Here is a 27570-nt window from a genome sequence, read left to right as displayed (position 1 = left end):
AACATCCAGAGCTAAATTTCCAAAGGGCCTTCTACCAGGCCTTTTAATAGCAAGTAATAGTTTGGTACATTGGTTGGTTTGAGGCGGTTGTGCCTGTAAAGTAACATAGGTTTTTATGGACTTTCTGCATATTCCTATGCAAAATCTGCAGTTCATTTGTCTTAACAGCACAGTTTCTGAGGAAAAATGCAGTTTGCGCACACACGTGAAGTTCTTCTGAATGCAGAAACTTGGCTGAGAAAAAGTGTCTACAACAGTTGAGCTTGTTTTGTTTTTTAAATGTGGCCCCACAGCATTTTGAGTTCGTGTTAGCTTGTGGTTTGTCCTCTTTGTGCCTCTGAAGTACTGAATCTGTGTCTGGTGGGGGAAAAATTGTTCTTTTTAAAAGCCTTTTAAAAATGACAGACAACCCCCACAATTTATGAAGTGCTGAGAGTGCTATAGTAGATACCACAAAAAACTGGAAACTAGGAAACTCTGGAAACCTCCTCCTTGGTGTCTCTGGCACTGGTGGGATGCTAGGACTTCCAATTAATTTTTAACATTTTGCGTAAAGGAAAGAAATATGTTTGTATTTGGGGCTGGGTTTTCAAAAGCACCTTGGTGGGTCAGGTGCCCAACTCCTAAAACAAGTGTGTAGGCACTTCTGAAAATCCCAGAAAGATGGGATTTTCACAAGCAGACTCCAAAGTCCATTGAAACCAGTAGCAGTGTTTCCATTGACTTCACGGGGCTTTGGACCAGGTTTATAAAAAGCCCAGACAATGCAGTCCTGCCCAGCACCTCTCTACAGCTTGTTTTGTTCCCATGCCTACAGTGGTCCTCCCAGAACCTGTCCATGGCATTGTTAGGGAGTAGAGAGAGTCAGCCACCTGTAGTCAGGTAAATTGCTCCCTCTTCTGAGAGAGGAAAGAACTGGATGTAACAGCAATATATTTTTCCTTATTGTTTACATATTAAACAAGCTCTGTTTTATAGATAGGATTGACGTATGGTAATCATATCATGTAGAGTCCCCTGCAGTTGCCTCTTTGGTTCTTAGCCTGCATTTTCATGCCTTTTGCTTGTAGTAAGATCTCATGGTGTATTCACACCTTATTCTTTTAACATCTCTTCTGTTACCTGCACAAAATTCTCATGCATTCTAGGGGTGCCCACCCATACCCATTCCTAGGACTCAGGCATAAGCCTCTCAAAATAGGCACCCACCCTCACCTATTTCTAGGGCTCATGTGTAAGCTTTTCATTGTAGTCACTCATCCTAACCCTTCTGCAGGCTCTGCTGTAACATTACACTCTGCAAGGGTCTTCCACCAGCGAAAGAGCCTTACGCAGTAATATCCTACTTAATTTCTATTTATTAATGACCATCAAAACCAGAATGCACATGGGTAAGCACACAGTGCTCATCACTTGTCTTGTTTTCCAGACAGGATCAGGTCCATCTGGGGGACTGCAGTTTTAGCTCGGTGTCATTGGCATAGGGTTGAGGTCTGGCAGCCCTGATCTTGGAGCTGTGTTCTAGAATTGGTTCCCAAGGAACTTCCTTTTGGGCCCCAATTTATGTAGTGAAACCTAAGTCCTGTTTAGCTCTACCATAACCAATTATTTTACTAAAATTTTACTAACGAGTTGTAACGTGCTGGAACATAATATATGTAACCAATCATACCTCTCCACCTTGATTGATGTAGACTTAGCAAAATTAATTATACAGCGGATCGAAACAATTAAAAACCAGACAGAGATCCTCCAGATAAACAATAGGAAAGTGAGAACCATAATCACAGAACGGGGATTCCACAACCTCAACCATTGATAAACAGTTTCTTGCCAGATGAAATGCTGTCAGACTAAGTTTTCTTTACTCATCTTCAGATCTGTTTCTTTACCTGTTGACATTGGTTGCCATTACGATATAATCTCCTTCTTAACATTCCTGGTATGACACTATTGAAATGCACTTTAGATGGAAAGTGCGTATGTGACTCCAAGCTTTACAGCTAATGGCTGCTGGTTTTCAATCTGGCTGCAGCAGCAGATTTTTGGCCTTCCAATATGGCTACAGAAAAAACATATTGTTACACTTCCTTTTGGTAATTGAAGCTTCAACCACGCCCTACCCAGTGGGCGAATCTCTGTAAGAGCTGTGCACTCCGCTGCATCCAATCAAAGTGTTGCTAAGGTTCAGCTGACACATCCTGCACATTCTAGGTATGAAAACACAGCAAAACTACCCTATCCCAGGAGATCGTCTTGGTCATGACACTTTCAGCCCCCTGAAATGGAGGGCCATTCATGCAGCCCACTCATTAGCCTAGGTTGCCCGTCGCTGCTCCAGTCCAATGTCTTGCCTTACAGAATTGCCTTGTATAGATATTTTAAGTGTCTCTTTCCATGATGGCTCCCATTGTGTGGGTATCTAGTATATGCCAATGACATTAAAAAAAATAAAGTACAGTTACTCCAGGACCTTCACTGTTCAACACACTTGGCCAGTGACTTTGAACTTTGCAGAATCCCCAAAGCATGCCAGTGTCTGGTGTGTTTGCAAGGACGGTTAACGTATTATCTACGGGATATAATAGAACCACTGGCACTGATATCTACCTTTCCTGAGTGAGTCATCTCCCCACCACTGCCTTTCTCCTAGCATTTGATTGCAGGACCAGCTTGCAACTCAATTTTCTGCCTGCAATAAGTACTCTCTTTCACCTTTCCCAAAGAACAGACTCAGGCGCTTCAACTGCTGACAAAAAAGAATTTACTTGAATAGGTGCTCAGCCAGCTTTAAACATTCTAGCCTTCAGACTGCAAAGAAAGCAGAGGATAACTTTAATGGAAATGCCATGTAACGCCCCAGTAACATGGCTATTGAAATTCAAAAAAAATCCAAAGCATCGCGGAACCATAACAGGCAGAAAGTGATCATGGAAACTCATAGTCATTTAACGGTAACAGTGAAGTACAACAGTTACTTAGTGCAGATTTAGAAGTGACATCATGAATTGGCCAGGATCTTTCCTTTGAACTGTTGTTATGGAGTTTCTCAGTTTGTACAGAATAATGCCATCCGCAGAAACATTTTATGTACTAAAGTACTAGCTAATAACTTATTTATCTCTGTTCCAAACTGACATAGCATTATCCTTGCTTTTCTTATGAAATAGTGAGACTGTGGAGCATTCTTAGATTCAGATGACAAAAAAGTTAGCTGTTTTTTCAGAGAGACGATGAATTGGGGAGAGGGGTAATGTAACAAGAGGATACTCCATTCTCTTAAATTTGGGAATGGAATACAATCTGCTGCCCGGGAGGAATCCTGAGTTTACAGCTGACCTTATGACTTCAGCCCACTGCTAGGAAGTCTGAAATTTGTGGCAGTCTACTGTTCAGCAGTCATTCCTGGGCAGGAAAGATGCCAAATGTGCGACACATGAGATGTGTTTGTAATTGCAGTTCAAGTGCTGGAGTCCAAGCGAGCGCTCAGCTCAGCAGTCACATTCCCTGATCAGGATAAGTTCCATCGTATATCTGTCTGCACTCCATTTGCAGTTCAGCCACATCTTCCTTCACACTTTCCATAACACAGCGTTCCAGCCTCACTCACTGCTACAACCAGAAAATTCACCTCCGCTCTCTCCTTCCCTCATCCCTAGGTTCATACACACTGGCCCTCCATGGTTTTCAATTGTTCATGCCCATGCCTGAAATATGAATTTGAAGGAATTTTAAGAGGAATAAGGGACCTTTCGGCTTTATTTTCTGAAAGATCCCATCTAGACTGGCGCTTTTCTCTGGCAAAGCTCCAAGCCGGAAAAAAGCGGCAGCCATGTTTATACAACTGAAGCAGGGGATATTTAAATCCCCCGCTTCATTTGCAATTCCGAGTTGTCTCATCTGCATCCCTTTTCCGGAAATGGGGTGCAGTGTAGACACAGCCTTTGAATTTTCAGCATTGGGTGCTAAAACTGCCGATAGAATCTAACTTTGCAAGGGCCGGGGGGCGGGGTGAGTTGGAAGGAGAAGGGGACAGGTTTCTTTCCTGCAGGTGATCAGCCTTATGGGAATTGAGCCTTAATCAAACTAACACACTGGCCTTTCTCTGCCACTGCAGGGTAATTCTTTTTGGACCATTTTCCCCTCTCGTCCTCTGCCATAGAACCCCACCTCCGTCATTAGCTGGGATGAGAGAAGTAAGTGCAGAGAAAACTGCCACTATACGAGATGCAGAGAAATCACTGGGACTCAGGTTCCCTAGTAGCCATTGTAGGGAACATAAGACTTCTTAGTATGTCTGCTTGTGTATCTGTAATTCACTCGGTACATGGGCTTTTACATCTGTGCAAACACGAATGAATGGGTACATTAATAGTTGGTGTTTCTGCAGTGATGCCACATAATTTACTAGTCCATTGCTTATCTTTTTACAATATAAATCAGACCCTGCACAGAAGATTTTCTTCTGTGCCATCATCCAGTTGTCACAGAGAGAGCAGGGAGGTTTTCAGTGGGCGCCTACTGTGACAGATTCTGAAACTGCCAGAGTTTCTCATAAGTTTGAACACGCATGGGGCTGCCTTTCCCTGTGCCAGATAGCTATGGCCTCCAACAAACCATATGTCCGTTCAAAATAAATGAATTTCAGGTGGGCTCTGCCCTACCCCAACAGAAGTGCTCCTGCCTCCAGATGCCGTGATACTAGGAAGAGGGTAGATGGTTGGCACTGGAGTTGGTTAAATTCTTATCCGGCTGTTTAATGGTTGGATTCCAACTTCTGAGCTGCACATAGCTGAGGAGAGAATAGCTCAAAATATACAACAGAGTGGAAAAGAGAAGCAGAACTCTTACTGTAGGTTAGGAAGCAAGCATGATAGGAACTGTAATGTCTTTGGACAAGGAGCATGCCTTTAGCTACTATATGTTTGAGAGAGTTTGTCTATCTGTGAGACTGTTTGTTGAAGAGCTTGGACCACCAAATTCGGTAGGTAGCTTCCTCTTATCATAACTTAAAGCAAAGTCAGGGTTGGTTCTGCCAGGAAAATGGGATGTGCCTGGAAGGGGATTGTGTCTCAAAACCATACAAAAATCAGGCAGAATCAGCTCAGTGAATGGAGCTGTCTGGGGGTGTGCACATCCATCCAGAAATGCCTCAGCCCCGAGCCTCCCACTCCCCAAATGCCCATTGCTGGCTGTTCCCCTTTGTCAAGGAGCAAGGGGAAAGTGCACAGTTTGCTGGATTCCTCAGGCTGGCTGGGGAGTGCAGGGAGCAAATGAACCTGGACCTGTCCCGGCAAGGGGACATGTGCCCTTCTTTGTCTGTGTCAGCTGGTGCTGCAGTAGCCATGGAGAGGTGCTTCTCGCCTGGCCCCAACTTGCTGCAGTGAAAGAGGGTTAGGGTTGTCCTCTTTCCCCGGGTCAGCCTGCATCCTGAGCCCCTCATCCCCAGCTCCACCCCAGAGCAATGGTTTAACTGAAGCATGGACTTTTTCATTTTATTTTCCAAAAAGACAAAAATTAATTGAGGTAAATCTTCTAGTAAGTATTCACAGATGATTTAAATGTATAGCAATATGGAAATGCTTGGAGAACCAAAAATTGAAACTGGCTGCAAAAAGAAAGCAACACTAACCAGCTTAATTTTACTGAATTAAATGTCCAAAGCAAAAACCCAACATTAAAATACATTTTACAATCCTTTCAATATTCCATACTCATATGTACAGGTTTCCTAAATTGGGATCTCTGATCCGGCAACATCTGTAGTCTTCCCGGACCATGGATGCTCTTGGACCAGAGAGCCCTAGGGCCGGGAATCTAGTGGCAAGGGGACTGGTAGCCACAGCCCGGCCGGGACTGAAACTGGTGACAACCTGGCCAAGGCCAGCAGCCCCACTGGGTCAGAGAAAGGGGGGCCGGCCAGGCCAGAAGTGGAGCCTGTGGCAGGGAGGGGCAGCAGGCTGGAGGGTCAGTAGCAGGGGACCTCCTGTGGTCCAGCAAATTCCCTGGTTAAGGGCCAGTTACGTCCTGAGGGTGCTGGACCAGGGAGGTCCAATCTGTAACGTTATTGAAATCAATGATGGTTTGATATAAGGGTTGCAGATTTGTGTCCATATCTTGGGAAATGTAAATTTGGATGTTTAAAATTTTCCATTTTTGTTAACCTGAGATTAATGGCATCAGAAAGTTTTGGTGGCTTTTACGCCTATAGAACTTGACAGTGTCACGCAGTGTTCAATCAGAACCATGTTTTTTATATAGTTGAAAAAAATGAAATAGAGTTTGTCAAATGTTAATTAACATTCTAGAGAAAATAGGATAGATGCAGGCTTAGCGCCAAGCCTGCCTTCCTACAGAAAAAGCCACAGGAGGGATGAATTTATGCAGCAAAACTTGATGGGTAGGCTGGAACTGACAGAGTTTTCAACAAATCTCATGAAGAAGAGGCAGAGTTTATTGACTTTTGGAGGAGACATGGATATCATGGCTCTCTAAAGTCACGCTTCTAGATCCACAGAGAAATGCTGCAGAAATCCTGAAATCCCTGTGAAAGCTTGCTTGCCTATCACTTTGCAGCTGCTTAGCTCCAGGTCCTTTGGTGTGGTTCTGAATACGATCAACAGCATTTGACAGGATGATGTTATATAGGACAGAGTGTTTGTCCTTCATCCCTCACTTCCTAAACTCGGAGTCACCCTACTGCCTTTTTCCACCAGAGAAGGTTCAGTTGAGTTGGAGGGGGATGGGATTTCTGGCTCTACTGCTTCTGACAATTCTTGGGCTGAGGAGCAAGGTGTCTCCTCCTATTATCTCCCTTCCCCCATATAAAATGCTCCCCAAATGGTTGCATGGTACAAAGGAGATGGAATGTCGTGTATTTTACTCTGTACCTATTGATGGGTGGATTTGTATGTACACATCACGGATATTGCCTTTTTATCAAAATGCTTCTGTAACTGTTTCAGAGGCTGGAAGACATGAAAAAGCAGGAACTAGCTTTCCCTAACGGGGAACTCTTTATGTAAATAAGGCTGGGAGCTGGAATGTGTGAAGCTGGTCTATGCGCAGGGGGCCCTGGGAGTCTGCCCAGTTTGTTTAAGGATCACAGTTGTTCCGGGAAGCCCAGGTGCACCTGATTGACAGATGAATCCAAAAAGCAAAGGATAATGAATGAGGTTATGTGGCAGGGGAGGGGAACCTCTTTTGGAGCGGGGGTCCCTGGCCCACAGAAAAATCCATCGGGGGCCGCACACAAGTAAGAAGCAAAAAACAAACGCACCCTGACTGAGAAGCAGAGAGACACTCCCCCCCATTCCCTGCCCCCACCAGAGCCTGCAGAGAGGAGGGGCAGCCCAGTAGATTTTGTGTGCTCCAGCCCTGTGGGAAGAAGGCGGGGGGCGGGAGTGCCCGCGCGGGCTCCTCAGTGCTGGGATGGGAGCTCTGAGTCTTGGGCGCTGAATCCAGGCAAGCCGAGGGCTGCATCTGACCCCCCAGGCCTTAGGTTCCCCTCAGCTATTATATGGGATTAGTCTGTCTACTGCAAATCCACATACAAACACCAGCCTTCTCTCCAGGTAAGTGAGAAAAGACCCTCAGGCAGCAACTGTATCAACATCATTGCCTTGGGGGGTTGTGGAATCTCCATCACTGGAGATAGTCAAGAGCAGGTTAGACAGACACCTGTCAGGGACGGAGCCTGGAACTGCTCAGGTCAGCCGCTCTCAGGGCCGGGCTGCTGAGAGCCGCTCACGGCCTGCGCCATTCCACTCGCAGCCCCTCTGTGTTTAGATACACGCTTCTTCCAAGCAGCCTTCCTGCTGTCTGCACTATGGAGAGCAAGTGGTTCCTCTGCTTTTGGGACCTTCAGTACAGGGGCTGCCAGGCCTATCTGTGACCACCTGCTCTTTCTCTAAAGCCTATTCAGTATGAAACCCTGCATTTGTGCACAGCTGAAATCCCAATGCCTACCTTTCCATTACAGGCCCATCAGCAGTGTTCGCTTGGCTGCATTGCACATTCTGGATGCTCTGTGATGCGCATTTTAAGAGACGAGCAATTGATCAGGCTAGACATTCACTTTATAACTATGGATTTGCTCCAACATAAAAATGAAGAAGGACTGGGAAAAATGTGTTTATAATATGTTTTCTCTTCTGTCTATATCGTATGGTGACATAAAGCTCCAAATTTTATCCTTCTAGTGTGCATCATCTGGACTTCATTGTAGTGGTTGGTGTTATCTGTAGAGCCCTGCATAGATACAAAATTAGTATCCACATTTACATCTGCAAAAATAATCCATGGATATCCACATCTATGGATGCAAAGCAGATATCTGCGGATTTACAGGGTTCCAGATAAAAAAAATTGTATCCACATCCATATCGACAAAATTGAGCTAGGAATATCCACATCTGCAGGACTGCACAGTTTAAAAGGATGGTGGGGAAGTCTCTAACAGTTTTGATAGTAAAGTTTGGTGTTACTTTAAAGCAGCATAAAACAAATCATATTTTAAGATAATTGGATACTTAAAATAATCTTTGGCTGATTCTCATTTACAGCCATTTTCAAACCTGTCTCTCTTTGCTGCTTTAACATTTATGCTCATTTTCAGGCTTCTTAGCGCTGCCCAGCTGTGCAAAAAAGTTTTTGTGTAAATTAGGCTTCCACATTTTTATCATGGTTGCCTAGTATTCAGTATTTGTGGCATGATTTGCCTAATGAGCTCTTGGGCTTTTATATATTAGCAAAAGTTTGGTTTTTTTTTTTAACGGAATTTGCTGTTGATAAGATCAGAAGTAAAATATTGAGAAGACATTAGTCTGAAGTAAGATGGTGAAGTTTTCATTGTCTTCCTTGATCCTGGCTGGTCTAAGCACATGTCTGAGTGTAAGCATGTGCTTAGCTTGATGTGCTGATTTCAGTGGCTCTCCGAACATGTGCCAGAGTAAGCACAGGATCAAGTGCTTTGCTGAATCCTCGTCTGTGGCATGAAGAAACAGAATTATTGAATGGAATATCCAGTTAGACACCTTCTCTCTGACCCCCTGCTCAGACATCACACTCCTGTGACACTTGCTCTAACGGTCTTTTGTAAGGTTGGCAATGAATGCAGTGCACAGACTAGTAAACACAGGTTTTCCCTTAATGCATGGAGCTCTGAGTTTGCTTTCATTTCTTGTCTGCAATGTTGTTATGCTCTGGGTCATGGAAAACAAATGAGTAAAATCTGTAAACAATGTATGCTTCATCAACAGTCCTTAATATAGCAAATGACAGAGCTGTGTTTAAGGACATCACTGGGGATGGTCTTAAGCTTCACGGAGCTGGAGGGTGAAGTTTTTTAGTAGTTTTTTAGCCATGCTCCATCATTACTGACTGATGAGAGGCTGAATTCAGCCTTTATATCGACGACTGTTTTTCCTTTGGGGGTTTTCCTGCGGTGAGCAACAGTGCAGTAACTGGGGGCTATGACTGGAAAAACACTGTCTCCTCCTGAGACAGGAGTGAAGCAGATGGGTCAATTAAACTATATTCACAAGAGAAAACTAAAGAAGCACAGAGAAGCACAAAGACATTGTACCCTGCTTTGTTTCGAATGGCATGTCTAGACTACATCCCTTTTTTGAAAGAGGGATGTAAATTAGATCAAAATTGCAAATGAAGCTGGGATTTGAATTTCCTACCCTTGAATGCATAATGGCGGACGCATGTTCTTTTGAAAAGGGGTATTTCAAAAGTGAAACCGCTATCTAGATATGGTTCTTTCCGGGGGAAAAAAACCCTAATTTTTTGAGGAGCACAGGATCTTTGTCTAGACAGCGGTTTTGCTTTCAAAATACCCTTTTTCGAAAGAACATGTGGCTGCCATTATGCAAATGAAGCATGGGAAATTCAAATCCCGGCTTCATTTGCAAATTTCAATCTGCCTAATTTACATCCCTCTTTCAAAAGCGGGATGTAGCCTAGACATAGGGGAAGGCTCAGCATTTTGTGAAAATCAGGCTCGTTCAAGTGCCCCTGTTGGGAACCCAAAATCACGAGTCACTTTTGCTCTTCTTGTCAAAGATGATGTCCGTGTGTCTCTTTAGACTGGGAGATGTTTGTTCGTGCTTTGTAGGAGGTTGGGAGAAAATTCTCCATGGGGAGAATAATGGTAGATAGTGTATGTCCACTGTACAGACAGTAGCTGCATATTGGGGGAGGAGGGGAAAGCAGCACTTTTCCTCACAGACGCACAAAAACGGGATTCTCTTCCTTCTCTTAACCACAAAACCACCTATTTAAGGAGGGAAGTGGCGGCCAAACCAAAGGTGCTGCACAGAGCAGAAAGTTCTTTCTTTCTGAAATGATTATTCAGACTATTCCATTCATGCAGCCGGCATGGTGCTGGGATGACACCAGAAGTGTATTTCCATTGGATGTTTCACTGGCAGCGTTGCCAGCAGAGGCCACTTTTAGAACGGGAGCTGGCGTATGAATTTCCCACTTGTGTGCTAGCACAGTGTTCGCATTCTTCAGGGGGAGAGGACCCGAGGTTGGATTGTAAAGCTGTTTGCAGGTCTGGTCTCTCACCCACAGAGTTGGTTTATGGCTTCTGAAAACAGCCCAGGGGAGACCTTGCTGTTTGGTGTGGGGAAAGTTATATATACGTGTCGTCTGGACCACGGGGATGCTTAGGAGGGAGAGAATTCCCAGCTAAAGAGCCAGTGGCTGATTCTGCTGAAGATGAATGGCAGTATAGTTGTCCAGCACGATTAGCAAGAACGGCCTGAATCCCACAATCCTTACTCAGGCAAAACTCCCATCGACTTCATTGGAAGCCTTGCTTGCATAGTATGTGAAAGGCCAGCTTGTTTGCCTAATGGAAGAGGGAAGCACAATTGATCCTTTGCACGCAGATAGGTCTTGCTAGCTGTCTGCTTTTGCCGGAGAGTGCAGCTTGTTCTCTTCTGCCTCCCCTGGCACATTCAGGCCGGAGTTGCGGGGACATGATCCCTCCCTTCTCTCTACTCACTCTAGAGTGGTCGCACTCCTGAGGACTCACAGAAGAAGCAATCTCTGGAGCATGGGGACCCTGACTGCTGGGAGTGCATATTTGCAGGGATGGGGGCAGGAGAGAGACCCTGCCAGACCCACAAACCATCTCATCTGGAGTAAGAGCTGCAAGATTTGGCTTGTGATTCTCACTGAGAGAGCCAATAAGTTGCTATAATTCTGTTTCTTATTTAGGGATTTGCTCAGGCTAATTTTGTTGGAGCCATATGGCTAAAACTTGATGTTTTTATGTTGTCAGCCACAACACGTTCTTCCCTTAACTTTCTAAAATCCATTTTGTTTCTTTTTACTCTAAAGAGGGGGCAGAAATACCTTTGTGGTGATTGCAGACATTAGCAGACGCACCTCCAAGCCTGAGACACTGTAAAATATGTCCTCTATAAAACCTCAGTCAGTAGGATTCTGTAAACCTTGGCTCAGACTGAGGCTTCCTTCAGAAATCCAGTAGACACTTTTGTTCTCTTTGAGAAAACTGTCAGACAAGTATGTGGCTTAAACAATAGAGTTAAAAACATTCAACTTTGGCAAATATCACCTCTCTGCAAAAATAGGAGGATTAATGTTTTTAACATCAGAAATGTCCCAGTCATCCATTGGTTTATACTGTATTGTGTGCCCAGCATTTATAGAAGTCTTGCGCTCTTACTGTCTTCATATTCTGTGTGTTTCTTCGGACTCTTGCTGGATTGGATTTTCTAAAGAGCTCAGTGTTCTGGAAACAGTTCTCCCAGGGAGTGCTAATGGGTGCTGAGCACTTTTGATAATCTGTCTCCATGTGTGTAGCAGCACATGTGGCGGTTCTGCCCATATGGTAGACTCATGAGTTTGTCGTCTTTGCCTGAACTCTGCCCACTAGTCCATCTCTTCCAAAAACACGTTCGGTGCTCTGTGCTTTTGGGCAGTTTCAAAGAGAAAACAACAAGCTTTTCAGAGAAATGCTTCCTTATTTCCCCCATCCTCTTGTTTTACAGCTCTGAAATTCAGGGCAGGTGATGTTCGATGCTGCTCCTGTGGCGGGATGAAAGTTCTGTCTCGCATGTTGGGCTGTACGTGTGGAAGGGAAATACACAACGGAGTGATTGATTTTTGAGGAAGCCACAAGTAAATTGAGAGAGGCCCTGGACTAATGCCAGCCAAACCCTTGTGTCACCCCACCCCCGTCATCTGTGCTATCGGTTGCTTTCCTGTTTCAGAAAAAATATTACCAGTTATAGAGTTTTTAAATGCATTTGGTCTAAATCTCCTGTTACTTGCACCACACTCAGATACCACGGTGGTGGGAGGAGGTAAGATCTGTGTGATAAACTGCAGAACCAGGTGACAGATGAAATGTATCATGTACCTTTCACCACTTGACTGATTCACTGCACACTTCTCCATTTCCCCAGGGAGTTAGAAGACACTGGAATTGGAGGTGTAATTTCCAGCATGCAGACATACCCATGCTAGGGTAGATCAAGCTACTGCAGTAAAAATAGCACACCTCTACCAGACATGGAAATTTCACCTTCCTCAGGACTTATTCTAACCAAGGAAATGGCATTTGTGTACATCCGTTTTACAGACTAACACGGCTACCCCTCTGACGCTTATAAAGCAATGGTTTGTTTCTCTGCAGGGTCTCTTCTCAGCAGCCTGGATAGTCTGGATTCCATGTACAGCAACATAGAGCAGCAGGTAAATGAAACGCTGAGACGACGCAGACATGCAGGTGACAATGACTACAACATTGAAGTGCTTCTAGGAGTTGACGACTCCGTCGTCCGATTTCACGGCAAAGAACATGTGCAGAACTACCTCCTCACCCTTATGAACATAGTGAGTATCTAGAACACACCCTCCTTGTTTCCTCTGAAATGTAATATTAGCCTTCACATTATTTATTTATTTATTTTATTTATTTATTTATTTATTGGGTCCCATGACCAATAATGCCCAAGGATCTAAAGGTTCAGTTCAGCCAAGAAAGTTGGATGTTTATCTGAAGTTTATGCAAACCTCTTTGTTTAGAACTAGATTGCAAATCTCTCAGGAACAGATGTGTTTTAATAAGTGTCCTGGGTATTGGGCACAGAGCCGAGAGTGTATAATCAAATCATCTGCTGGTGTAAGGTCAATGGAGAGAACTTTGTCTCCAAATTCTAATCCAGGCTCTGCCGTGGACTCACTGTGTTAGCTGTGGCGCACAATTTATAGCCCATTTTTTTAAAGGCAGTGAACACACAAATCTCCCATTGAATGCATTGATATTCTCTCTCAGTGAATAAGAACAGTTCTTAACATTCTTATACAGTACTTTCTGATAGTGTGCTCATCAAAACCTTTGGTACTCAGTTTTTTGTTTTGAAGGCATGTAGGCTGACTTCTCTCTTACACAAGTACAGATATATGGACGCCAATGGGATTGCACATATTTAAACGGAGTGACAGGAGAGTCAGGTGGTGTGTGTGTGTGTGTGTGTGTGTGTGGGTGTGTGTGTGTGTGTGTGTGTGTGTGTGGTCCTCACAAAGTGTTCAGAAGTGACATGGACACACCTGCAAAATACTTTCATCTCACTGGGATAATTGTCTTCGATACTTCTGACTGGCAAAATCCCCCAAACCCCATTCCTCACAGGTCAGTTCCATAATTAGTGGGTGGTAGTGACTAGTGAGTAGAGCAGAGTGGTATAGCATTAGGGCAGCTCAGCGACGTGATGAAATGCTTGTTCCTGCTCTTTTGAAACAGCATTTTTCACCCTGGCACTGCAGAGAGCAGTTTATAGACTTGCTTGCTTGGGATGGAGGTCACATCTTTTAACCTCTAGACCACACTGTCCTGGGCCCATCGTGTGCTGTCCAGCCAGGATTGAAGTGGCCACCCCTACTGTCCTGTGGAGAATTGGTCTAAATTACAGCCTCATGCAGTAAGAGGCTGATCCCAGGCCATCGGGTCCAGACACTGCACAGCACCTGAATAGTTATTGCTGGATATAAACGGGAGATGAACATGGAGAGCAAGCTGACTAGGAGCTGTGCTGAAGGATGAGTTGTTTTGACAGCCTTTAATAGCGGCACTGCAACTGATTTAACTTCATCGACATTATACACTGTAGAAAGTGGCCGAGTCAGTTGTTTGACTGCTCGTTGTTACTTCATGGAAAAACTAAAAACATGTTCTGTATAAGCTGTTTCACTCACTCTAGTGCAGTGTTTCTTAAACTGTGTTCCGCTCCATTCGGAGGTGTACCACGACCTCTTCTTCCATTTTTGTTTTCCTGGTGGCTGACGGGATACACTGCATTTCCCTTGGCTCTTCTTTTTTCTCTCAACGAAAAACCTTGGTGTTCTGCATAAAAATTAATTGTTTGCTGTTCCATGGTCTCAAAAAACACTGCTCTAGTATGTGTAATGCTTTATGATAGTACTTTGTGATTTGGTCAGTACTCTGGATGCTTCATAATTAATTCTTCTTTGATGTTTTAGTATGGCTCATGAATGGTTGGAAGGGGGAAGCTCTGATTTACATAGCTGAACTCTCCCCCACACCACAGTGGAAAACCCTGAATGGGGGAAAGATATTTGGGGCAGCAGGTACATTTTAGATTCTGAACTGAGTAAGAGTTTGTTTTGCAGTTAATGAAATACAGAACAGCGACACACTTATTAATGATCACTTCCAGCGAGAGGCAAATGCAGTTGTCCTAAGTAAGTGCGTTGAAGTAGGTTAAGGTTTTCAATACAGTTTTGTTTGCTCTGCAGTGAGAATCTTCCTCGGTTAGACATTGATACTTGCTACTCCTGTGGGTAGATACTGTACTTATGACAAGTTTCACTGCATTAAGGTAACTCGGGTCAGCATGAGATTAGGGATGTAAAAATGGAACTAGCTGTGTAACCAATTGGCTACACCAGTGTTTCTCAGTGGGCTGTGGAACCGCTTTGGGAAAGCCGCTAGCAGGCCTATGCCACTTGGTTTACCTAAAGGCTCTGTAGCCACGGAACTTCGTGGCTCCCATTGACTGCGGTGCGCCGTTTCCAGTCATGAGGAGCCATGGGAAGCAGTGGAGGAAGTGGAGCAACGTGACTTCAGCTCCTCCAGCCGTGACGCTCCACTTCCTGACTGTGAATGCAGAGACAGTCCCGCCCCTCCTCCAAGAGATGCGCTGGGAGAGCAGAGTGAGCTGGGGCTATGTTGCTCGACTTCCCCCGTTGCTGCCAGTGAGAGCAGGAAGAAGGTCAGGCACTTGCTGCAGGCACCTGGTCCTTCCGCTCCTTCTCCAGGATGCCCAGGGACTCTACTGGCTGGCCCCTTGCCTCTCCCACCCATGGCGTTTGGGAACACATGCCCCCTCATGCCGCCCTCCCCCATGTCACATCTGTACTTGAGTAGTTTGTGATTAAGAGAAATGTGACACAAGAACTAGGAATTGTGACACACAGCTAGGATTTGGGTCTCCTGAGATATAACAGTAGTGCATTTGTCCAGTGAGTAACAATAGCATAGCCTATAATGCTTGTCTGCGTTCATTTTTTTTTTTGCCATCAGGTGATGTAGGTAACCTTAATGTGAAATTGCCTGATGGTTGGCTCAGTTTTATTCTGGTTATGTTATCAAATGTGGATCCTTGAAATAAGCAGTGTTGCTATGTTGCATGTGTAGGCCTTGGCTTCTCTTCTGCATCTTAATTTCAGCTGCTAATAAGATGATGTTGTAAAGTTAATGATTAAATATGAAATGTTCTGAGGAATCTCTTCATGTTATTCTTTCTTTGCTCACCGCAACAATCATAGCAGTGCATTATTGGCACAGATGAACTCCAGAAAATAATCTATGTTCTGTTGTTTTCCATTAATAAATCTTAATTTTGAGATGCCTTTAGAACATTGGCTTTTTAGTTTTAAAACAAGCACATTTAATTTTTTTGTAAATAGATTTTAACATCCCTAAAAACAGAGTCACGTTCCCTGTTTTCTAAAATGTAGATTGCTCCATCTGCTGGTAATGCACTTTTAATACAAAATATTCTAAACTAAACTAAAATATGTATCATTACCTTAAAGTTTTACGTAAATTACAGAAATGATTGAGACTTCCTGTATTAAATACAGTACATAGTTTTTAAGTAGTATTGTCTTTGGAGTCAAGAGTTTGATAGGTTAAGATACAAGAAGCGTTATAAAAACCTTTTAATCAACTTGCCGATTAAACTAAAAATTGCAGTAAAACTTCACTTATGATAGATTCTAATGTTGAAAATAATGCATACATGGACATCAGTGTAGCTTTTAATTTCCCAGGTAAAATAAGAACATAAGAACGGCCATACTGGGTCAGACCAAAGGTCTATCTAGCCCAGTATCCTGTCTACCGACAGTGGCCAATACCAGGTGCCCCAGAAAGGGTGGACCGAAGACCATGATCAAGCGATTTGTCTCCTGCCATCCTTCTCCAGCCTCTGACAAACAAAGGCCAGGGACACCATTTCTATCCCCTGGCCTTTTATGGAACTAACCTACATTAAATTATCTAGCTTCTCTTTAAACTCTGTTATATTCCTAGCCTTCACAGCCTCCTATGGCAAGGAGTTCCACAGGTTGACTACACGCTGTATGAAGAAGAACTTTATTTTATTAGTTTTAAACCTGATAACCATTAATTTCATTTGGTGTCCTCTAGTTCTTCTATTATGGGAGATATTGACTTTTTTCCTCAAAATTTAGCTATGGCTGCAAAAATTTTCACCAAACTAAAGCCCACTTCTGCGAATACTTATGCAGGTGCATAACTGATTTCAGTGGGATCTACTTATATCTTAAAGTTGAACACACATGTGTAAGTGTTTGCAAGATCAGCACTCATTGAAACCTCACTGAAGTAAAATTTCAGTGGGAGCTTTTCATGGCCTTTAATGGTCTTTGATTAATGCTATATATATGAAACAATTTGAAAAGGAAGACCCTTGTATTCAGTAACTAAAAGTCCTTGAAATACTGTTTCAGCCTGGCTTTTTGTAAGCAAGAGATGGATATATATTATGGAATATTTCAGGGGGAAAAAAAACTCTGCTCTTGGTTTTCTCAGTTTCACATCTTAATCAGTACTGTAGGGTATCCTACACAGAGGCATTCCAAGAAAGTAGAATGTCTGATAGATGTAGAATTTTTCTGATAATCATAATCAAACCTTCAAACCACTGCGAAGATGCACAGGGGTGGATAATGGACTTGGTTATATTGTTCAGCTCTCCCAGATTCAGGGCTGGCTTTCTGAAAATGAGCAGTGTTGTCCTAGTCAAGTACAAGAAGTGATTTTTTTTGTGACGGTACGACCCGGAACGGCGTACCATCACCTATTACACACACTCTCTCTCTCTCTCACTCACTCACACTCACACACAATATGGCATTTCCTCCGTGTGTACCAGCACCTGGTGCAGATGGAAGCCTGCTCGGGACACATGGTGGTTTTTTTTTTCTGGCTCCCAGCGTGGAGATGTGGTTCTTAAAGGGGCTGCAGCCACATTTCAGCCCCCAGCATGGCTTGCTTTTTTTTTTTTTGATCAACAACTTTGCCCTGGAGTACCGGCACCTTTTTTCTTATTTAAAAAAAAAAAAAAACCCCACCAAGTAAAAGATCAGCATGATAAAGGGAGTGTGAATTCAAAAGTAATTTCACACTGTGTTTTTCACCCATGTACGCTGCATGATCTATCACTACTGTGGAAACTCTTGGGTTAAATATCTGTGGGCCTGGTTGTGCTGTCAGTTTCATCCACTCACGCTCCTGGAAGCCAGTGGCACAGTATGGGTATAACTGACGGTCAACCTTGGCCTTTTGTATTAATTCAGTGATTAAAAGCTGTCAAGTAGGGATCGTGGGAAGTGGAACATTAGGTCAAAACCTCTTAAGAATTTCGTAATGCCATGAGCTAGTACGCAGGCAGATAAATGATGATAGCAATCAGTTTATGAATCACCAGCTATCCTTTAGTTAATCCTATTAATTAACTACCTTTCTGGGTAAGAACAGCAATCTGTTATCTTAAAGGAATTTAAGGATATGGAGGAAATGCCAATAACTTCAATAGTTCACGAACTGAAAGTCATTTCCTGTGGCTTTTCCCAATAGACCCAATCCTCAGACAAAAGCTGTCAAAAGGAACAAGAGGTTTAACCAGAAAGAAATTGATTGTAAGGGAACAGAAATGGACCTGCCCTGCCTAGTTTAAAGTGAGGAGGGATTTAAAATGGGTTTGATGGGAGCAGGTGACCAAAGCCCCCAAGTAAGTCATAGACATGGAGACCTGGAAGATTGGTCAGAAATTGAGGGGAACATGGGCTATAATAGCAGGAATAAAGTAGAGACAAGACCGAGGGGGGCAAAATCAAATCAGTAACTTACTGGTATGTATATTAATGCAAGAAATATGAGCAATTAGCAGAAAGGACTTGAAATGCTGGTAAATAAGCACAACTATGACATGGTTGTATCACAGAGATTTGGTGGGATAATACACGATTGAAATGTTGATTGATGTGGTAGAGTACAGCTTGCTCATGAAGAACAGACAGGAAAAAAGGGAGGAGGTGTTGCCTTACTTATTAAAAATGAATGCACTTGGACTGAGGTTGAGGTGGATGTAGGAAACAGACTTGCTGAGAACCTCTGGATAAGGATAAAAGGGGTAAAAACAAAGGATGGTGTCATGATAGGAGTCTACTAAAGACCATCTCACCAGGAAAAAGAGGTGGATGAGGCTTTTTTTTAAAGAACTAACAAATTTATCAAAGCACAGGACTGGGTGCTGATGGGGGACTTCAATTATCCAGACATCTGTTGGGGAAGTAACATAGCAGGGCCCGGATTATCCAACAAGTGAGAGAGAGTAAATGCTACTGTTCTTTGTCTTTGGAGGGGCATGGGTCATCCACTGGCGGTCCTCAGCCTGGGACAGGGCCCAGGACCCTTTGTAATGCTGCTACAGTCCATAACCTGTGTAAATATCTGAAGAAACACTGAGGGAAAAGCAATCAGCAATTGGTGTAGCGAATCACAGCTCCCTTCCTGCTCTGCCCCTGGGCAGAGCGCTACCGCTGCCACTTGCTGAGCATACTTTTTGAAGGTTCAGCCCGGCTCTTTATTATTGTGCTTCTAAGACCCAGATTCTGTCATTCAGGCTTGTGTGGAGTAGTAATCCACCCAGTCATTTCAGTGAGACAGGTGGTGGACTAAGAGACTGCTCCACAGGAGTAAGAGAGTTTGCCCTCAAGGAGTAGTATACAAATGAGACCAATCTAAATTAAGCACAGACTCTATCCTACTGCACAGGGTAGGAAAGATGTTTTGAATTAAAATAAAGCAACAACTTTCTGGAAAATCTGAACTTTCAGAGAAAATAACTGAGAGGGGAAACCAGGAAAATCAGCGTGAAGAGACCTAGATATGGCATTTTTGGCCGGGTTTCCCCACAGGGTAGAGTGCCACATTTTAAAATCAGTACATTTCTCGGACCTGAAGAGCTCTGTGGCAAGCTTGAAGGCTTGTCTTTCTCACCAGCACTAATTGGGTCCCTCCTCCCCCCCAAAAAAGTACAACCTCATCCACCAGCCAACTGCTCTACAGCACCGCATACATTTTAGAGGTCTAGCGGCATTTCTGGGTTCTCTCACCCCTGGCCGAGATGTTAGAAAGAGATTAGTGTCTCGTGGGTGTTGGATGGCCTGTGGAAAAAACACATTTTCTAAGGAGCTGGTTTTACATGATCAAGATCAGAGCTATGCTTGGCACTAATTACTATGCTTTTCAGAGGTCTCTGCAGAAAGATCAGGCACTCAGACTGATCTCTCAGCCTTTCAAATGTGTCTTCAGGTAAACTTAATGTACATTGATGGGATATGAAGAGGAGACCTTGCACTGCCACAGGCTGTGCTAAATCTATTTTGTAGATTGACACAGGTCTTGCATCTCCATCAATCCAGAACCTTTCGTTGGTATTAGAGCCACTGAAGAGAGGCCTGCTACTTCCTGCCATAAGGGCACGTGTCGCTTTTTGTTAGTTAGTTCCTTGAGTATTCATCAGCTACTGCATTTATCAGTGATTGTGAAGCTAGGGCACTTTCTTCATTTCATTATAAAAATCCATTGTGGGGGGTGAGAATGCACATTGTCAGGAGAGAGAACATGAGAAATAAATCACTGAACTCGGTAACCGCTTCTCAAGGCAGGCGGTGTGAGTTAGAACAAAAGAACGGCCATTCTGGGTCAGACCAACGGTCCATCTAGCCCAGTGTCCTGTCTGCCGACAGTGGCCAGCACCAAGTGCCCCAGAGGGAGAGAACACAACACTGAATCCTCACGTGATCCCTCCCTTGTCACCCATTTCCAGTCTCTGACAAACAGAGGCTAGGGACACCATTTGACCCATCCTGGCTAATAGCCATTGAGAGACCTAACCTCCATGAATCTCTCTAGCTCTTTTTTGAGATATGTGCGCGTTGCCAACAATTCATGCTCAGCTGATGCTAAAAGGTCTTGCTTTTTAGAACCATATATTGTATATTTTAGCCAGGTCCTACAGACTAGACAACACTGAATGGCACTCTTTTCCCCCCAAGCAAGGAATGTCTCTTTTTAGCCTGACTAAAAAAAAAATAACTCTTTAATTATGGACAAGTATGCCAATCTCTATCTGAGCACTATTTATTTTGCATCAATTAGTCCATAACATTTTTTTATTTCACTTAAGGAGGATGAGTAACTTTATTTATGATCTGCAGATGTTCTAACCCATAATTTTATACCTGTGTGGGAAGACTTTGACTTCTTTCCATCATCATCCCAGACATACCATTGGTTCAGAAAAAAAGACTCTGACCCATCTATATAATTCTCGACCCCTTTCATGACATGTGTCCAAATTTTTGTCCTCTTTTACGTTTAACCACAGAACAGGAGTGTCAGTTTCTTCTAAAGAAATCTCAGGAAAAATTCTGCGTTTGACTCCTACTAGAGTCCTCCAAGGGCAAAAATTGGCATTTTGTGCCAATTCATAAATTGCTTTGCAAAGGGCACTTAAACACAATGCAACTACTTCTTCCCTGCCCTGATTAACTGGATTTCTACTGCCCTGAGTAACTGGAGTCTTGTGGTATCATGAGATTCACTTTTGGGTGGGTGTTTGTGTAAATTGACAGAAGCTATTTTTTGTATAAGAGCTCCTCTTCTCAAATGTTTAGATGTGGTATGTTTTTGCGCTGTTAAAGGATTTTTAAATGGTACATGTTGATGTCATGGCTGTTCCCTACTCTGGCATTCCAAGTGCAGAAGGTGAGAGCTCGCAAGAGAGCTTCAAAATCTTGCCTATACTGGAACTGGTTACCAAAACTTCCCAGAGTCACAGATTCCTTGGCTCTGAGAAATAAACAAACAGACAAGCTGCCACCATCAAGTGATTTAATCCCTAAAACTAGGGGTGAACACTTGAACCCACCTCCAGGGTACCCCAAGCTCTTTTGTCACAAAAGAGGTTGAAAAAAGAACAGGAAAACAAGCTGCAGTCTCTGGTAGCTGACCCCTCAGTTTGAGGTATGCAGATACACACAGACTGACAGACCTTCCAGGACATAAGGATCAAATCATCAAGACAAAAGATAAACTCGATAAAACCTATGTGGTTTCCAGATGTTACAGAGCAACCAAGGAAAACAAATTAAAACACAGAAAAGTCTCTGGGCACAGTGCTAGGTGGTAAATGGGGAGGGGAGGCACAGATTCACACAGAGCAGTTCAAACCAAACCACAAAATAAAGAGAAAATACCCTGAATGCGACTAGATTTACTTCTTTCCCTTTTACTTACTTCTGATTTCTCTTTGTTCAGTCCACTCCCATGCCCCAAATTCCTTGGAAACATGGCTGTCCTGCCTGGGTTTAAATCATTCTGTTTCTTTCAACGCCTGGTTTCTCTCTCCCACACAAAGAAGTAGGCAAGGAATCTATAGCCAATTCAAATTTCAACACTCCATCTTGATTGGTTTTCCCGGCCCCCTGGCCAATACGTTTGCTAGCTACCTCAGCTTAACCCCTTAGTCACCGGGTGCTGGTCAGCACTCCTCCTGTTCATTACAGTTGACTTGGTGAAATGGAGTACAGTTGAGAGTTTCAGGGACATGCCAGCTGGTGTGCAGTACTTATGCCTTTCTCTTATGACAATGCTGTTGACTTTAAAACTTCCAGCTGACAATTTCAAAGCCATGTAGAGGATTTGGAAGTCCTTTTCCCATTGAGTGTTAACTTAGTTTGAAGTCAGTGGGACTACTCAGGCCCTTGAAACTAAGCACATGCACACAAGTATTGCTGCCTTGTTTTTCATGTCTTTCTCCAGACAGAAGTAGATAGTAAGCTGAATCCAGAAGTGTTTCTTGAGGGAGGGGAAAAAAAACCCATGCAGCTATCGACAGCATTTGCTGAGTGAAGTTTGCAGGTTTGGTCTGTTGGGCTTAGATTTTAATAATGCACATTTAAAAAAAAAAAAAAAAGCGGAAGCTTTATCCCAATTCATGTAATAAACCTAAGTATTTGAACTAATTAATATTAGACAGCCACCAGACAAAGCAGTGGGGGACATACGCTGGAACTCATCCGCATGATTCATGTCCAGATGGCACACTTGAGAGCTCCATGTGGACTGGAAGGGGAAAGAAATCTTGAGGCAGCAGAAGAGCCAGTCTGGCAATATACGTAGGGATGTTTTGTGCCATATAAACTGTACACAGTCTCTTCCCCAAGCTGCTTGAGGACAAAGTGGTTGTGGGATATAAAAAACAGCTGATGGATTTTTTTTTTTTACTGGCGGGTGTTGTGACATGAACAGGTTTTATGGCAGTCGGTTGTAATTTTTTTATATTATAACAAATTTTACTTTTTGAAATTCCTCAGTTTTAAATCAAAATAAAGAAAAAAATACCCTCCATTATACCCGCTGATAGTCTCCGGTCCTGCGAACGTTAAAGCACACACCTAACTTTTCTCACATAAATCTTCTTATTTATTTCAATGGGACTACTCACATGAGTAAAGTTAAGTATGTGCTGAAGTGTTTGACACTTCAGAGCTTAGTGACACCATTTTTTTCAAAGAACAATTTCACAACGGGTTAGGGGTGTTAAATTTTGATTAATCAACTGAGTAGTTGATAGAATTTCCATCAACTACTTGATTAGTCGATAAGGGGGGGCTCTCGCTGCACCTCTCTCTTTGAAATGTAAAAGAGCTGCGGGAGGCTCTTATACATTTCAGAGGGAGAAGCACAGCAGTAGGGACGCCTCTGCCTCCCTTACTTCCCACAGAGATGGTTCTGGGGGGAACCGGATTTTAAGTCTGCCTGCTTCCCCCCCAGCACTGGTGCTTTCCCTCTTCATGCCTCTCTGCGGGGGGGGGGGGAGGGGGAGGGCGGAAGAGAGAAGGGGACAGCTAGTCGAGTGACTACTCGACTACCCAACTCGTTGCTTACATCCCTACTATGAGTCTGATCCAAAGTCCATTAAAATCAACGTTGTCGTTCCATTGGGCTGTGATCAGGCCCTCTGTGAGGAGGTTTGTTACCACTGGAATTCTAGTGTGCACAGAAACATTTTAAGACTTCAGTTCTGCTTCCTTCTGAACAAAATACGGAACAAAATACGGCTATGTAAGCAATAAGTTATATAATTATGTATGCACTTTACTAGTCTATCTTTTACTTTCCCGTTACTCTTAGGTGAACGAAATTTACCACGATGAATCCCTTGGGGTCCACATAAATGTGGTGCTGGTGCGAATGATTATGCTGGGATATGCAAAGGTAAAAAGGCATTTGAATGCGTTCGGCATCTTAATCTTCTTAACCGCTATATTTCAGTGTCAGTTAATTTGGTGCTGGTGGGTGCTGCTGGACTGGTTACAGCGGGGACTGAGGTTCTGCCCCACACACAATAGCAAGGCAATAGCTGAGAGCTGCTTCACCCGTTTACCTCAGGCTTAGCACAAATTTGGTGAATGCCCTTCTAGAGCCTCCCTGCGCCCCAAGAATCTTCTCTGAGGCTGCATACGAGAGCACCTGTTTGTGATGCTGACACTGCTCTTCTTGTTGCCCCTTCCTGACTCATTTCTCACCAAATTCCAACAAGATGTTTGAAATTTTGGTCTCTGCCAAATTGGGAAAACGTAGGCCAATGAAGGCTCTTTCCATGTTACAACAATTCGCTTTCTTTACATTCTGCTTTATACTCCATATGCGGGGCTTGATTAGGCCTACATGGTGCTGGGGCTGTTAGTCTGTATTCTCCGTACGATGTGGGTGGCAGTTGTGACTGAGTGGATACGCACCCAGGAGAGAACAGTCTTCACAGGAGCTCAGCAGCATGGGAGATTCTCCTAATCCATGTGTTCTATGCGCTTCCCTTGCTGGTACAACCCACTTTAGGGAAAGGCACAAGATTCCCCCTTGACAGAAGCCATTGCAAACCCCTCTCTGGACAGATTTTGTTCCATCAGAGCCCACGGCCTGAATGTAACGAGGTGGAGTAGGACCAGAGCCCATCCACTGGAGACCTCTGTGAAGTAGGACCAGAGAGGCCCCCTTCTGGAGGCCAAAACCTGCCTCACTCATCCCAGGAAAGGAGCAGGGGAGCGAAGTCCTCCAGGCAACCTAGAGAGACAGGGGAAAGCATAAAGGGCTAGCCAATCAAAGAGGTTTCAGGAAGTAGCCAATTAAAACCCAGGAGGGCCATATTTAAAGGAGCTGCAGAGCTAGAGGCAGTTCCTTGCTGGAGCCAGAGGAGTGCAGAGGAGTGTTCCCGACTGAATACAGGGAACAGCAGCATTTTACAGCAGGGCTACTCAACACGCGGCCCATGGGCCGCCTGCGGCCTGTTTGCGGCCCGCAGTGCAGTTCGGGTTTACATGGGGATCAGTGCGCGGCCCACTGGTTGGATCCTTTGAATATGGCCTCCACTGGGAACATGCTCCATAATGGCGAGTCAATAGAATGGTCTTCTGTTGATATGCGTTTTAGTAGTTAAATTCCTGGACTGTCACTGCTCATTAAAAGTGCTGTCATATGGGTGGGAAATCGTGTAAATATTGCATTTTATTAACATCAGCAGACCTGACTTAAATGGGGCCTGTGTGTTGTATAGTCTTGCCTTCATCTTTGTATTCATGCCCATCAGTGTGAAAGAAACTATTTGCATATATATTTGTATGTACGTGCAACCACACTTAAGTTGTGTCCCTCGGCATGTGCTGTGAGTATCACTGTGGCCCCCAGGGCTTCCAAAGTTGAGTAGCCCTGCTTTACAGGGACGTGGCGGCACATGGCCACTATTCTTAGGGTCCCTTGGCTGGGACTCTAGAGTAGTGTGCAGGCCCGAGTCCCCTGGGGAAGTGGCCTATAATCAGAGCAATAAAACCTCCAGAGAGAGAACTGAACTGCTAAGAGGCCCAGCTGCAGACCTGCAGCCAGAACCGTTCAAGAGAGCAAAACTGCTGCCTTCAAGGAGGAAGCCCTGGGGAGATGACCAAATACCAGGCTGGGATTGTTTAAAGATTGCAGACATCCACTACACCAGAAGAGGCACTCCTGAGTTTCTGCCAGCAGAAGACCTGGAGGAACCAAGCCAAATGCTTTTGGAAGCAAACAAAATGTCAATTTTGGCATGCTGGCATATCCCTGCCATGCCGATAATTAGGAAGTTATTTCCTTTCTACATGAACAATATTAGCCCCTCCCCCCAGGATCATGCTGGGCTCCCCCATGCTCTGCCCTGGGTAATTTTAATATATTTTACATTGATTTTGTCTTAAAAAGCAATTAGAGGGTTTTGCAACCAATCCTTTTCCCATTGTTGAAAGGAAGCATCCTGGTTTCCTCCGTGTTCACCAAAGCTCACATCCTTCCATTGAATTGGGGCATTAAAGTTAAGTTGGTGAAAAGGCCATTTTGGTGTTTGATGGTTAAATATTAAAACTCTGAACATACAGAGCTGGTGTATGTAGCATAGCAGGAGTCAGACCGGATGCAGAGGCGCTAGATCCTCATCTGGTTTGTGCTCCAATGTTTTCCCCCAGCTGAACATCTGTCCAGTATGTTTTTATCATTTCAGCCTTTCTTTGCAGATTACCCTAGACTGGGGGTGTCACTGCCCTCTGATTTATCTTAACCAAGTGGCACATTCTCTTCCCGCGGCTTAAAATGTAAGCAGCTCCCAGCTGTGTCATTGAAACTGTCCTGCTTAAGTAGCTGTGTCATTTGTTATGTGTTTGCCCTCACCATCGCACGTTTTATAGGAATGACCATTATTGTAATTGAGACTATAAACACTTATGGTGTTTCCTGAAAAGCCCCTTACGTGCAAGCCAACAAACAGGCCTGATTGCCTGCAAGCCAACAAGGGATGCTAATAGCTGGGAGGGAACACCTTGTTAATGATTCTTTCTGGCTGTCCTGGTTCCCCACGACCTAGCCATTTTTGTGTAATTGTTAACACTTGGGCTGAGTCCTTGTAAAGTGGCATTGTTCTGATGGGATGGCTTTCTGCACCCCCTTTATTCTGGGGTAAATGACTGCACATGAGTGCAGACAATGGTGAATCAAACCCATGGGGAATATTGGGCATGAGCTGGGGAACAACTTAATGAGGTCAAAGGCTGGCATGAGTGTGGAGGAGTGAAAAGGGTGATTGCTCATCGCTGAGAGAGGAACTTCCTGAGTGCTTGTCCAAGCACAGCCAGGCTGTGAATTTGCTGTACCCACATTTGCCACATACTAGTTCAGTGGCTGGACCCTGCTGCAGTGCACTAGAAGCACCCAGGTGTGTTCCATACACTACAGAACCTTTAGTGCACGATAGCAGGGTGCAAATGGTGAGTTAGTGCATAACATGCTAATGCACTGTAGAGTCACAACCTGACTTGATGTTCACTAACTCACCTTGAAGACAAACCTTATGTAAAAATAATTGCTTAAAATGCCCTGAGATCAAGTCATGGGAACACACAACTAAGCTCTTGATAGTAATTTATTGCTCTCTTCTAGTCCATCAGCTTGATTGAAAGGGGAAACCCGTCAAGAAGCCTGGAGAATGTTTGCCGCTGGGCGTACCAGCAACAGAAGTCGGATCCCAACCATTCTGAGCACCACGATCACGCCATTTTTTTAACCAGGCAAGATTTTGGGCCTGCTGGTATGCAAGGTACAGCAACCAATCTGCAGCAGAATAATTTGTGTTTTTAATAATGCCTGAAAGAAAAGGTAAAGATTGGAGAATTGTACAAATCAAGGTAAAATTGTACAAATCATAGCTTATGATTCAGCAAAGCACTTAAGCAAGTGTTCTACTTTAGCACGTGCCTAAATCAATCCCTGCTCAGAAAAGGTTTTTCCTAAGTGTGAGCATACACTGTTGTGGAGCCAGCCAGTTAGTCATCTAGGGTGTGTCTAGACTATAGGGTTTTGTCGACAAAAGTGGACTTTTGTCGACAAAACTA

At 44.0% G+C, this 27570-nt stretch overlaps 1 protein-coding gene across 5 annotated transcripts in view; it reads left to right on the top strand.

The window, feature by feature from the left end:
• Positions 1 to 27570, top strand: part of ADAMTS3 (ADAM metallopeptidase with thrombospondin type 1 motif 3) — a 188087-nt gene that overhangs the window by 121349 nt on the left and 39168 nt on the right. For all 5 annotated transcript variants that reach the window (XM_089778150.1, XM_089778148.1, XM_075929391.2 and 2 more), the window contains 3 exons: positions 12680 to 12879; positions 23801 to 23884; positions 27119 to 27275. In XM_089778150.1, the coding sequence (XP_089634276.1) occupies positions 12680 to 12879; positions 23801 to 23884; positions 27119 to 27275 (441 nt within the window). The remainder of the gene's footprint in view (positions 1 to 12679; positions 12880 to 23800; positions 23885 to 27118; positions 27276 to 27570) is intronic.

This window comes from Pelodiscus sinensis, chromosome 4 (assembly GCF_052426305.1).
Source record: "Pelodiscus sinensis isolate ZL-2025 chromosome 4, ASM5242630v1, whole genome shotgun sequence".
Taxonomy (NCBI): Eukaryota; Metazoa; Chordata; order Testudines; family Trionychidae; genus Pelodiscus; species Pelodiscus sinensis.
This window is presented reverse-complemented; position numbering and strand designations above follow the sequence as displayed.